Consider the following 14,371-nt stretch of genomic DNA (forward strand, 5'->3'; position numbering starts at 1 on the left):
ATAATTTGGTATTTTTGAGCAATGTTCTCTTGTACGTAGAGCATTTTTGAATAATTTGCTTTGTCCTATTGAATCTTCTTATGATTTACCATTTTTTCTACTTTTGAGGTTTTAGAGAGCTCCAAACATTGTGTGCCTAAGACAGACTGAAACCCCTTTCACTTGTTCTAGTGTAACCACATTTCCCTTATATGCAACTATGATAGCCCAAGAAATGTGGATTGGATTGGATAATTGTATGTTAAGTGGAGTCCCACACTAAGTGTTTATAAGTTCAAACTATTTCTATACAAGTACTTAGAAGAAGCCTTAATTCAAACTTAATTAGTACATTTGAGTATAGGTTAGATGTGGCTAGCATTTTCTTGAATCGTGACAAATAGTACCAAAAATTACTTAGCAATCGCACGTGTAGCACAACACAATGTGACCTAACAAGAATACCTTTGGAAGATCCTTCTACATCTTTCTCTTCAAAAGAACACTAGTTAGCCGCATGCCCTGTAAAGATTGATAGCTAAATGCTAAAAAAAAATAATAATAAAAAAAAAAAAAAAGACAGCTAAGGCTTTTTTGATTTGTTTGGCTGCCAAGAAAGAAAAGTTCAAAATGAATCAAGCATTTAGGAATTAGGACACATTTTTCATTCCACAACCATGCAGCTAGTCACCATGAAGCCCCAAAATTACATGCCGTTTTCTAATATTAGAATTTCAGAGGAGTCTCTCTCTCTCTTTCTCATATATATATATATATATATATATATATATATATATATATATATATATATATATTCTGTAGAAGAAACTTTACAGTAACATTTTTTGATTCTCAACTTGTCCAGCAAACAAAAACCTATAAATGTGGATCTCTCTTTCATCACCTGACACATGACAAACAAGTTTTAGTTAATGTTCTGAAGCGTCAGGTGAATCTGTATAACGTACTAAGAAGGCAAGAACTGAAATAGCAGAGAAAATAATTGCAAAGGTAATAGATTATCATTTAGCAACAAGTCACTTATGACTTGCAGGTACCATGGTCTCAAATTTATTGTGTCAAATAATGGGCCAAGACAAGGACTGCATGAGTAACTAAAGAGCCCTGCCACTAGTAAGAGTTGGGAAATCCACTCTCAACCGACTTCAGGGTGCACCATAAATACATAGAATATAATTGCAATATAAATACAATGAGGAATAACATGCTGTTCAGAATAAAATTTCCAACTCAATGTTGCACAGTTGCTCTATGACTATTTACAATTTTTTTTAGTTTGGTTAAACAAATCAATAATTAAACATTTTAGTCTATACTCATTATCTAAATACCCATTTGTGTTAGACATTGTTTCCAAGTCAATTATGAAAGTTTCATGCATAAAAAAAGAGTGCTGAAAAATCTCAGCTCAGGAAATTATCAGATGGAGACAACATGTGATTATCTTTTACAATAATGCATGATGACCAGATATAAAAATGAAAAGCTTAATAAATAGAATGCTGAAAGTAATAGAATTTGTAAAAAAAGGAACGGCATTATGTTTCACAGCCATGGCCACCTCAACTTTTTATTTGCATCTATTTTTGGCATATTTCCAATCAGAGTTGAAATGAACATGAACCATAGTTGAAGTGCATTACTAATGAGAATGTTCTTTTATTTTCCTGCATCAAGTATCATGACTGGTTTGTGCAATGCACGACAAAAAGATCCACCTAAAAATTTGTCTGGCAAAAAAGAAGGAAATGTTTATGCTTAAGGACATGATTACATGATAAAGCAAAGGTGTGGCTACTCGGTTTCTGCATACAAATTCTTACACGGACATGAAGTTGGGAAACTGACAATATGAAACAAAAATGAAAAAAAAAAAAAACGCATGGTCCCCTTGCCCATGTTATTATCCTTTTCTCCTACAGATTTAAAGTTGTCACTAATGCACAAAAGAATAAAAAAAGCTAGTTATTGCATGAGAAGCAAGATCTATTATTTTTATGCTTGTCTCCTATATCTAAAGCTCATATAGATAGCCTAATTAAGGTCAAACTAGATGATATTCCGCGCAATGCGCGGACTACTTTACAATTTCATTTGAAATCATTTTTATGTATATTAAAATCTACATATAATACTTAATACTTATTTTGTTTTGTTGTATAATATTTATGTCAGCCCACAATATTGTTAAATTTTTTGAAACTTGATTTTTTTAATTCATAATTTATTTTAAAAAATTGTATAACATTGTAAGATTATAATATCTTATAATATTTACCGTTAAAAGTAGATTTTATTTTTCAAACTGATTAAATGATTGTGAAATCTACAAATAAGAATTTAAAATATAAAATACTTTTATATCCTAAAATTACATAAATTTAAGCAACTTACCAAATACTTTCTCAATGACTCTATTCTCACAATCAAATATGGAGACCTTGATCATAAACACCCAATTAATTATCTCAATTTGTAAATAGTAATCTTAAAACATTAAATACAAAATATAACAAAAATTAGTCTTCAAACATTGAACCAAAAGAAATAAAGAGTTTCTACTTTTAAATAAAGAGTATCTCAATTCTCTTCATAGAGTGCGCCACATGGTAGAATGTCATGCTCTCTCGCATGAGGTTTTTGCTTTTATATACATATTGAATATTGATGAGTGGGTAAAAATACCAAACTATACATATTTCAGTTGCAGCATCCCTGGGAAACATTAGCGAGTGCACAAGAAACTACTACAAGGGGCAGAATTCTTAATAACTCAACCAATTGCAAAAAAATACATGAAAACAAGATCAAAGCACTATTATCTCATCTCTAAATCAAAAACATTGTGAACCTTATACAATGGGAAAGTAAAGGGAAGAAAGGAGTATAAACTTTTGCTAAGATTTACATATATTGAGTGAAAACATACGTTGAGACTGGATATAAAATGCACAAAAAGCTTGATAGAAACTAGAATGAAAACAATCGGGCCTACAAAAGTTTTTATAAGAAATAGAGTACATATATAACATGCCTAAATGCAAAAAATTATGCATTTCCCTTTTCGAAAGTGGATGTAGAACAAGACAAATGCAATGCCTTTCCATTTTCTTCATTGATAAAGAATGACATAGCAACAGCGACGCTTCCATGCTTATTAAGATACTGCAAACTAGTTAATGACTTATTTCTCACAAATCTATCCTCATTGAAAGAATTCAATAAAAAAACCGGGATATCTTATAATAATTTGGACTCAGAGTAGTAGTGTAGAAGCTCAAGTTTCCTTGTCTTCAGCTACAACTTTTTTAACATACTAGAGAGAAACATATAATTCTAATTGACCTTAGATAAGAAAGGTTACAACAATATGATTTGTGAATGACAAATCCTTGTACAAACCAAATACACATTATCACAAATTTCAGAGATGAAAGTTGAACTTCTTTGGAAAAAGGGCATACAAATGCCAGAGTTTTAGGCTTTTTTTAGCATTGCATACTAATGTGAAATTCCTAATAACTTCATATCTTTTGAAAGGTAGATATCTTCCAAGCAATGATTATGATTCACATTTGACTCTTAAACAAGTTGATCATTTCATGGGGCTCTAGAAACATTATGCTATTGAGTGTGCTAGGCCTTACCATTGAGCAATTTTCAGCTGACAGGGGCCGGATGGCTATTTGATGGAGCCACAATTGGAGATGAAGAGGCGTCCCTCTTCCTTCCACTGCCACTACTTACCAAATGCAGTTGTGAAATACTTGGGAATGCATTTTTCTCATCAAACGCTTGATCATATAGATACCCTTTGAATACATGGCCACTGATGCTCACAGTAGCCTGGTAGACAAACTCAGCTGCACCATCACTGATGGTAGTGACTCTGTGACACCTAAAAACCGCCGGTGCACAAACTTGGCCTGGTAAGGACTTTTTAATACTTGCATCTGTGATTTAACTAAACCCAATTCAGTCAAGTGCCTCAGTTTCACTTATAAAAAAATTAAAATAAAAAAGGTTCCTCAATTCCATTAATAAGCAACTTAGAAATGCAGAGCATTAAGGCAGAGGAAAAGACAGAACCTTAAAATCTATAATCCCGCAAAAACAAGTCATTCTGTTAACTCTCTCAAGTTCATGTTACGACCACTTTCAAACACACAAAATTCCAGATAAAGGGAAAGAGAGAAATTTGAATCAATTATTCAACAAACCAAACTCCTTTTTTGGATTACTCTAATAATTAAAAATCACTCCCCCAACAGAGAAGAGGAATATGAAAAGGCATAGATAGAGTACAAGTAGAAAGCGTAAAGCTTGCATCTACTAGATTCTTTAAACCCAAGTCAGCTTTTGCAACAGTCCATTACCATGTAACTTTGAAACATAGACAAATCAAAGAGAGAGTGAGAGAGAGAGAAAGAGAGAAAGAAAAGGGTGAGTACCTTGGTGTTTAGAGCTAATGTCAATACTCCTTGGAGTGGTACCATTAGAAGTAGAAGCATGAGAAGCACTGGTAACATTAAAATTTGGCACCACAACTCTTGTTCTTTTAACACCAGAAGAAGACCCAGAAGAACCACCACCAATAGTACTAGCACCACCCACCATTAACATCTTCCTCTCCCTTCTTCTAGCGGCAGGCACCCACGTGCTCCTCACGTGAGTAGAACAATCAAAACCACGAGTCTTGCAACAAGTCCTACACCTCCTATGACTACAATCCTTCTTGGCTCTATTCCCACAGTCCTTGCACACTCTCATACCATTCTCCACCATTTGCTCAGAATCATCATTTTCAGTAGTGTTGTTATTTACTCCATCTTTCTTGCCACAACTCTGTTCTTGGCCTCTCTTTAGGCTCCAAAAACAGTTGGGGTTATTTGAGTTATTACCACAATCTTGGACACCATGATTAGAAGGTGGTGTAATGCATGGAGTGGCAGTGAGGAGCGGGAAAATCCCGAGGCTAACTCCAAGTGAAGCTGAGGAAGGTATGGGAAGGTTGGGATGGTGATCAGAGTTAATGGGTTGGTTTTGTTGGTGCATGGTTGGAGTCGGAGCTATGAGAACCAAGTCTCGGAGACCCAACATGCTTATAAATGTGGTGAATGATATGGTTTGTGAGTGTTGGTTTTATTTAGAATAAAAATCAATAATGGTACTGGCGGTAGACAGAAATGGTAAGGGTGAAATAGGACTATATGCTCTAATAGGAGAAACAGAATGTGATCTGATCTGAGAATCTTTTTGATGTATGTGAATGAATATCTGAAGTAGTTTGGCAGTGAGAGTTAGAGAGAGAGAATATTATTAGGGAGCCATTGATGGTGAGGTTGTTTTTGCTACCATTGCTCCAAGTACTGACACTGAAGTTGCACCTTTTAAAAAGTTCTTGGCTTGGTACAAGAATGATGATAATTTGATTTTTTTTTTTTTTTAATTCATGAAAATGGCGGTGATTTAATATTAACTCGTTATTTATGTCATTTTCTTATATGTTGCACCATTTTTTTTTGTGGGTGGGGGGGGGGGTGATTTTTTGCATAATATATATTTAAATTTTTTTTTTTTATTATCATCCAATGTTAGATTAGCCTAATAAGAAGTGTAAATGGAAAGAAGGTCTACCAAGATAACGTTATGAGTTGCTATATAATATTGGTTTAGTTTATCTTAATTTGTAATACGGAATATTTTTATTTTTCCAAAGTGAAATCCCCTAGAAGAGTGAGAAAGTGTTTTCGTTCATGTGATATAAAAAGTCATCGAATCTTAATGCATGTATTTAATTTATTTGGAACTATTAGAGTGATATCTACTTTCTAAGAAATATAATTAAGTCAAAGCAATATTAAAAATATTTATAGTGGAATGCCTTTCACAATCCCTAAAGATATAGTTTACTAATAGCTTGACGGATAGGCAATTCGATTCATTCACGTATAGATCATAAATGTTTGGAATGATATAATCAAATAAGTAAAATAAGATCAAAAAACACTTTATAAAAATATAGTTTTTGGTAACTTTAGTTTTTAATCTTTAATTCTCCTATTCATTTTTTTTCTTAGGTCAGTAGTTACTGGCAAGGGAGGAGATAAGATTCAAACAATAAATATTGCCATTAGGTTGCCATTAGTCATGAACTTGTATACCAATGCTTTGAAAATCATGTCCTTGATAGTCAACACCAGAACATGTTATGAGTACCTTTACTAGATTTTGATGTCTACTATTTCGCAAAGCCTCACATTCAGCAATAAAACTTTTGAAAGTTCCATGGTGCAAAAGGTTGAGCACCTTGATAGCAACTTTACGTCTATCACGATCAAGAATTCCTCTATACACAGATCCAAAGCTACCCACACCAATTAAATTACTGGTGGAGAATGCATCTGTAACTTTAGGAGACTTCGGTAAGATACATTCAAAAGTAAATTTCCTGAATTATTTAAAATACTCTCTCCTTTTTCTTTTTAAAGTTTGGAGAAGTAAAAATAACATTACCAAAGTTACTCTAAGAAGGCTAGAAATTATAGAGATTATTAGCTTTAAGGAAAGAGTCAACTTCTTCTTCTTGGATTTATTGTATTTACATATAGAACGATCAAACTTAAGCATGCCTCCATAAAGTTTATTGCTTCCCTTAAGCACAGTTGCACTTGTATTCTTGAAAACTCCATTTGTTGGTACCTTACCATCAAAATCGTTATAAGACAAATTCAATAATTGCAAGAAGGTAAAGCTCTCCAAAACTTTTGGAATATTTCCAGAAAAATTGTTTTTAGAAAAATCTAGAACTTGAAGATCTCTTAATGATTCGAAAGATAAAGGAATGACTCTTTGAAAAAAATTGCTTCTCATGGCTAGAAATTCTAGTTTTACACAGCTACCAAGATTTGTTGGAATTTTTCCAAACAGCATATTTTCAGAAGTATCAAAGTATTCTAAATTTTTTAAATTTCCTACTTCTATAGGAAGAACACCAGTAAATTTGTTGACTGAAAAATCTAGGGCAATTGGTGAGAGTGAGAGTCCAATAACTCGAAATGATATGGTACCATTAATTAGGTAATTCTAAACAATCCAACTAATTACTTTTTCCAAATTCCTAGATGCACCCACGCGAAAAGCACCCACATCCTGACATCCCCACTCACTCATTTTGTCTTTCTTTACTTTCTAGTTTCTTCCAGCCTTTCTCTCTAACATCTTTACCGTGGGTCTATCTACTTCCCTTCTTCTTCATCTTCCTTTCACAAGTAAAATCGTCTGCTTCATCTTGCCCCTGTTTTTTTTTTTTTTTTCACCTTCTCTGTTCAGCGTTTTTTTTTTCCCCTTCTCTGTTCATGGGTTTTTTTTTTTTAATTCATATTAGCATAGGAAAGCTAGCATCCTGTACAAAGATATACAGATTAAAAAAGAAGATAAACGACTAAGTCATACAGTAGAATGAGTTCATACGACATTTCAGTTAACAACTATGTTATAAGTGTTCGAATTATACTACAAGTTGTTGGTTCTAGTTTTTAGTTAATGTGTTGTGGTTATGCATGAAGTCAGTTACTTAATTAGCCACGTGTAGGTATTTGATTGGTTCATGTTTCATCCTAGGTGTGGCAAAGTGGCTTTTTCCTATCTATGTTTGAGAACTCTACACAATTTAAGCAGCAGGTGCTTTAACAATTCAATGAGCTGTCTGGCCTGACTATGAATCCATCAAAAAGTGAGGTTATATTCTCTCAGAGTCTAAATTTCAAACAGAAAATCTCAAATATTTTGGCCTTCCTCTCATCTCTAGAGTGTTCTCATCAACTCAAACATCTATATTATTTTAAGAAAAAAAAATTAATTTCAACTAAATAAGCTGTTTCTAACCAGACTTTTGTCAGCTTAAATGTTGTCATTGACGGTGCAACTAATTCAGTCAATGCTATTTGGCATTCAAGTTTCTTAGACAAGTTCCTTCAATTTCAGTCTAATTCGTTCAAATTAGCAATCAAGGTTTTGTAACCTCCTTACTCAATATGATTAATCTTCATTCTTTATGGTTTATTTAGATTGAGGGAGAGTAGAGTAGAGTAAATAAAAATTTATCTAAAATTAGACTGTTTTCAACTAACTCTACTCTACTTTCCTCTACTCCCCCTCCATCTCCCCTCAATCCAAACAGACTCTTATAGATTACCATGCTGGATGCAAGTGATTAGATACTATAGGAGCCATTTAGTCCAGGAAGTAGCAAAAACAGCATGCTTTATACGACAAGAACCCGGTGTTTACCAGATCAAAATTCCAAAATGTCATAAATAGGTCGAAGGATTCTGGAAATAATAGGCCCAAAGTTATATAACCACAACCCAGAGCATTTTATTTGGGCTCAAAAGTAGACCCAAGTGTTGTTTGGGTTCAAAATTTCATAATTTAAAATGAATGAAATATTATGAAATTGATGGGTCAGGCTTGAGTTTCGAATAGCCTAGCATGTGAGAAATATCAATTTGGTAAAAATTGATTTCTTTATTTCATTGATTGATGATGAAAACTATATATACAAAGCTAAAATACATACTCTGTAACTGACTTAACAACTGATCCTAGCTGGCACAGTAATAACAAATTGCTACACGCGTGAAAAAAAAAAAAAAAAAAAAAAGCTAACTAACTCTAAAAGCTAAACTACAAGTCGTTAAGTACAAGTTTCATTTACAGAACAAATGTTGCACTGCCGTTTATGCAGTAACTTCATTTTCTTCACTTGGCAACTCGAAGCTTGAGTCCCTGAAGGCTGTTCTTGTTCAAATTGCTTGGATGACTTCAACTCTACTTGTTCTGCTATTGATTCCTTAGCTGCCTTAGTTGAATCTCCAAGTTGCTTCACTGCAACTTCCTTATGCTTCACTGCAACTGCCTTCTGGTTTTGGCTTTGATATAGTAATAATGGTATTTCTTTTGGGCTATAAACTAGACCCAAGTGTTCTTTAAAAATCATGACTTGGGGACATTGCTAACCATTCATTGGTTCTTTTCTTGAATTATCAATTTTTTCATTGAGATTAAATATTAGAAATTTAAATATGCATCTAGTGTTGCATTATTTAAAATTTAATATAACGTTATTTTGTGTATACTGTTAAATTTATAAAAATATAATTAATTATGAAATTGCCTCTCTCTATTTATTTCAAGTTAACTTCAAAAGATATTATCTGGAAAAAAAAAAAATGATCCTGTTAAGCATGAAAGGACTCTCATAACAAGATCTATGGGTAACTATTGGGTGTTATGCAACAACCATAACAGTATGATCTTGCAAGTACGTATCACTTTTTCTTGTACGTAATCATCAAATTATGGATGACAAACATCTGAATAGTGCTAATAATTTGATAACAAATTATCCAAGGATTGAAGTTGTAGCATTCTTTTGCGAAAAATGAAGGCAAACAAAAGAAGGAAGACAACAATTTTAATGTGGTTCAGCCATAAAAGCCTACATCAACGGAGTCTCCGTTATTTTTTAAAGTAATGTTATAGCCACAAATTATTCCATAGATATGATTACCAAAAAAAAAAAAACAATCTATGACAAATACAAAATAAACTAATAGGTGATTGCTAAAAGAAACAAAAGGACGTTCTACAAATCTGATTATTTTTCTCCAATATTATGCAAAATCAAAACCTCATCAACTCATGATCGCACCTTCCAATGGAGTCATTGGCCCTCTGTACTAACTTGATCGCACCTTCCAATGGGGTCATTGGTCCTCCATACCTGCATTCAAGGAAGACAATCATCTCTTTAAACCATTGAATTGAAGGAAGTCATATTATTATTATTATTATTTTAAAAGGTAGCAAGGTTGACCGGTGTAGCTTCTTTATTTGGGCGTAATCATAATAACACCTTACCTGTTCTCAGGCGAGACCCCATACCCTCGATCTGCGTGAGAATTGGGAAGTCATTTTTATGTATAAGAAGAACATGCTTTGGTTTTCAAAACAGATTATGGAAATGGTTTTTTGGGTACTTGTGAGATGGTTAAGATTATAAACAACTATATCGTTCCCAATAAATTAGTTAAATTTCTTACCCATTAAAGTTTCATACTTGGACATTCTCCAAAAATAAAAAAAAAATCGTACTTGAAGTAATTTAAGCCCATGTCTACATCAAAGTCATCAAAGATGTCTCTATGTAAAGTACAGAGTGTTAGTACAGTGCCAATAATCTCAACTACACCAATGGTAGAAATCACCAAATCAAAAATAGCTTAAACGTCATTTCAATTTATGTATATTTCAACAAACATTTTAAAGGGGTGTGGGGGGGGGGGGGGGGGGGGGACAAAAAAGAGCTTATTCTAAATCATAGAAAACAAATTGGACTAATCTTAATCATATGAATATTACCATCATGTAATCAAATTTCACATGGCATCAATATTATCAATTTCACTATAATATAGAGAAAGTACCGTGACAAGCACATGACATTGTGTGACTATATGATCCCCCTCCCTCCATAAAGGTTAGAGCAACAAGTACTATAAGAAACAATTTACCTGTAAGCTAAATTACTCTTTCTCCGCGTATTCTAGTTCTGAGGAGTTTCTCTCTAATCAAATGCAACTGAGCTACAGCATCAATCATGTTCATCCTTTCTCTTGGAGATTCCATAGAACAAGACACTCCAATTCCAAATATCAAAATCAAGCACTCCAGAATTTTGGGACTTCCTATTTGATTTTGAATGTGAGTATCATTTGTCCTTGTTTCCATACCTTCTCTGTCCCAAAGTATAATAGGATCCACAACGTTAACAACTCGTTCAGGCAATGCTCCTTTAACAAAATCATGAAGGTTCAAGTTGTCTTTGAATATGTTATTCGTAGGCCTTTTTCCTGTGAACATCTCCAATAATAGTATGCCATAACTGTAGACATCACCACAAGTTGACACCTCGTTTCCCAAACCATATTCTGCAATTGCGCAAAACATTCACAATATGGTTGATCTTGTTTCATATAAAAAAGAATTATAATAGCAAAACTTTGAAAGAACTCTTTAGTGGCATATAAAAGGAAAAAAATTATGACAGGTGGAAATTTCTTTCAGGACATGCTCCATCTTCTAAAAGGCTTCCTTAAGCTATTTCATGCTTGAAAGTACATCAAGAAATATTAAGAAAGAAAAGAATTTAATATTCAAAAATAGAAATGGAACTCACCTGGAGGAGCATAACCAATTGTTCCTCTTAATCCAATAGAGCTTGATTGATTAGCATGACACTCGGTGGCCTCAAGAAGGAACCTTGCCAAGCCAAAGTCCCCCACATGTCCAATCATTTCATCATCGAGAAGAACATTGCTAGGCTTGAGATCACAATGAACAATTGGTGCATGGCAATGAGAATGAAGATATTCCAGTGCATTTGCAACATCAATAGCAATATTCAATCTTTGAAGAAGATTCAAATTCTTTTGTTCCTCAAGAACCTCATTTGTTCTTGAAATTGGATGCAACCACTCGTCTAGGCTGCCATTAGTCATGAACTCGTATACTAATGCTTTGAAATCATGACCTTGATAGTCAACACTTGAACATACTGTGAGTACCTTTACCAAATTCCGATGTCTGATGTTTCGCAAAGCCTGACATTCAGCAATAAAACTTTTGAAAGCTCCATGATGCAAAAGGTTGAGCACCTTGACAGCAACTATACATCTTTCATGACCAAGAATTCCTCTATACACAGATCCAAAGCTTCCCACACCAATTAAATTAGTGGAGGAAAATGCATCTGTAGCTTTTAGGAGACTTTGGTAAGATACATTCAAAAGTAAATTTTGTGAATTATTTAAAATACTTTCCCTTCTCTTTCTTTTAAAAAAGAAGAGAAGTAGAAATGAAATCACCAAAGTTATTCCAAAAAGACCACAAAGTATAGAGATTATTAGCTTCAAGGAAAGAGTCAACTTCCTCTTCTTGGGTTTATTGTATTTACATACAGGAAGATCAAACTTTGGCATGCCTCCACATAACTTACTGTTTCCCTTAATCACAGTTGCACTAATGTTCTTGAAAACTCCATTTGTTGGTACCTCCCCTTCGAAATTGTTATAAGACAAATTCAATAACTTCAAGAAGATAAAGCTCTCCAAAAATTTTGGAATATTGCCAGAGAAATTGTTTTTAGAAAGATCTAAAAGTTGAAGGCCCCTTAATGATTCCAAAGATGAAGGAATGACCCCTTGAAAGAAGTTGCTACCCATGGCTAGATATTCTAGTTTTACACAGCTACCAAGGCTTGTTGGAATTTTTCCAAACAACATGTTTTCAGAAATATCCAAGCGCTCTAAATTTTTTAAATTTTCTACTTCTATAGGAAGGACACCAGTAAATTTGTTGGCTGACAAGTCTAGAGAAATTGCTGAGAATGAGAGACCAATTACTTGATATGATATGGTACCATTGAGATTGTTTTCAGAGAGATCCAAATGAATCATATTTTCACACTTGACTAGACTTAAGGGGATGCTTCCTTGAAGATTATTTTGGTCTAAATACAAAGTTGTCAAAATAGTTAAATTTCCAAGAGAAGATGGAATGTTCCCGAAGAAATTGTTTGCAGATAAAACCAAATATTGTAACTTTTGTAGCTTTTCAATTTCAAAAGGAATATGACCTGATAATTTATTGTTCTCCATAGCTAGTACATCCAAATTCGTCAAATTTCCTATTCCAATAGGAATGTTTCCAGATATTTTATTATTACTTAGAGACAATTTGGTGAGAGTAGTTGAGAAATTGACAATGCACTCGGGCAACTCTCCCCCAAAGTTATTTACATGTATCAACACAAACCTTAGATATGTGGCATTTGTCAAAGAACAGAGAAAACTCAAGTCATTTGCCCCTCCACTTCCAAGCTCGTTAAAGTATATTAAAAATACTGAAAGTTTGTTTAACTTCTCCAAAGAAGGAACTCTTCCTTTTAGTTTATTTTCGGAGAGGTCAAGTAGCTCTAGATTTGAGGCATTAGATATTGAAATAGGGATAGGTCCAGTAAATTGATTGGCAAAAATGCTTAAAACTTTGATATTTTGTAGGGTGATTCCTATGTCCAATGGTAGGTGCCCTTGGATTTGGTTGCCTCCTACAGCAAACTTCTGTAACGAAGACAAATTGAAGATTGAGGGAGGAATTCTTCCAGACAACCTATTTAATTCGACATAAAAATATGTAAGTTTCGTCAATTGGCCAAAAGAATGAGGGATACTCCCACCCAAGTTATTAGATTTTGCAGAAAACACTTCTAGAGAGGATAAGTTACCGAAAAAGGGTGGGATACTTCCTGTCAAATTATTTTCTTCAAAAGAAACGATTTGGAGTTTTGACAAAGTGCCAAGAGTTGTAGGTATTTCCCCATCCAAAAGGTTGCGACCAAAATTAATGTAATTGAGGTTGGTGCAATGGGATAAATTTCTTGGAATTTTGCCGCTGAGTGTGTTATTGTACAAACGTAGGTTTTGCAATCTGCTTAAACGGCCAATTTCTGAAGGAATTTCATCATGAAAGCTGTTGTTTGAGAGTGTTAGATGCTTCAAAAAACTTAAATTACCAACATGTGGTGATATAGAGCCTACCAGTTGCGAAAATTGCAGTTCCATCCCAATGACCCTCTGATGTCGACGACCACAGGTAACCCCTCGCCATTGACAAAAGTGGATGCTATCATTCCAAGAGCTCAAAAGCTGGAGAGGATCATGAGTGATCTTGGCTTTGAACTCAAGCAACGCCAACCGGTCCGTCTCATTATTCCCGCCAACAACAGAGGTGACTAACAAGCCACACCACCAGAGAAGGATAAAAGCATGCATGAAAAGAGAAGAGGACGGTGGAGATGAACTCCACTGGGAAAGCCCCATATGCAATATGGTTGAAGAGGCAGTTGGTACAAGTGTGTATTGTGAGGGAAGGCTAATTTGGCTGTGTACAGAATCTCAAGAAGTGTCAAATTTATAAAGAGAGCGAGAGAGAAGAAATTTGGTGCGAGAATTTTGGGGATTATAGTCGGTTTGATCATCTTTAATTAATCAATCAGACCGTGTACCCATGATCCACGTGGAATGCTATAGTTTTTCCCCCTTTATATTAAACCAAAGGTGTGTTTATTTGGTGTATTTTAAGTTTTAACAATTAAGGATTTGGAAGTGCAGCGTCCGTACTTGGCTGAGCCCAAAATACACGTTTCTAGACCCTTCAGCGTGTCCCACACGCTTAAGTCTGATTAAGAGACATGGTTGCAGATGGTTGGCTTGAAGATTTGAGAGACAAGCTCATTAATTGAGCTATT

The 14,371-nt window shown here is 34.2% G+C and overlaps 2 protein-coding genes across 3 annotated transcripts; both read right to left on the minus strand.

Annotated features, from left to right (window-relative positions):
- Window positions 1–816: 816 nt before the first annotated feature.
- LOC142618003 (protein LATERAL ROOT PRIMORDIUM 1-like) lies at window positions 817–5,358 on the minus strand. Of its 2 annotated transcripts, XM_075790983.1 has the most exons (3): window positions 4,452–5,358; window positions 3,648–3,953; window positions 817–883 (listed from the first exon to the last, which is right to left on the minus strand). In XM_075790983.1, exons 1-2 carry the CDS (start codon window positions 5,098–5,100, stop codon window positions 3,661–3,663), a joined length of 942 nt encoding a protein of 313 aa, XP_075647098.1. In that variant the 5' UTR covers window positions 5,101–5,358; the 3' UTR covers window positions 817–883; window positions 3,648–3,660. The 2 variants fall into 2 exon arrangements, with proteins under 2 accessions (XP_075647098.1, XP_075647097.1); XM_075790982.1 differs by lacking the exon at window positions 817–883 and having other exon boundaries at window positions 2,713–3,953.
- A 4,129-nt stretch (window positions 5,359–9,487) lies between these two features.
- Window positions 9,488–14,084, minus strand: LOC142615068 (LRR receptor-like serine/threonine-protein kinase EFR). The gene is made up of 3 exons (XM_075787748.1): window positions 11,243–14,084; window positions 10,578–10,994; window positions 9,488–9,787 (listed from the first exon to the last, which is right to left on the minus strand). Exons 1-2 carry the CDS (start codon window positions 13,941–13,943, stop codon window positions 10,585–10,587), a joined length of 3,111 nt encoding a protein of 1,036 aa, XP_075643863.1. The 5' UTR covers window positions 13,944–14,084; the 3' UTR covers window positions 9,488–9,787; window positions 10,578–10,584.
- Window positions 14,085–14,371: the final 287 nt, after the last annotated feature.

Source organism: Castanea sativa, chromosome 11, assembly GCF_040712315.1.
Source record: "Castanea sativa cultivar Marrone di Chiusa Pesio chromosome 11, ASM4071231v1".
Lineage (NCBI taxonomy): Eukaryota > Viridiplantae > Streptophyta > Magnoliopsida > Fagales > Fagaceae > Castanea > Castanea sativa.

Excerpts from the sequence above, each read along its gene's own strand:
- LOC142618003 (XM_075790983.1), bottom strand. The coding sequence starts at position 5,100 with ATGTTGGGTCTCCGAGACTTGGTTCTCATAGCTCCGACTCCAACCATG. Across the intron at positions 3,954-4,451 it reads CATTAGCTCTAAACACCAAG|ATGCAAGTATTAAAAAGTCC; the intron begins GTACTCACCCTT and ends GTTAAATCACAG.
- LOC142615068 (XM_075787748.1), bottom strand. The coding sequence starts at position 13,943 with ATGGGGCTTTCCCAGTGGAGTTCATCTCCACCGTCCTCTTCTCTTTTC. Across the intron at positions 10,995-11,242 it reads AATTGGTTATGCTCCTCCAG|AATATGGTTTGGGAAACGAG; the intron begins GTGAGTTCCATT and ends GCGCAATTGCAG.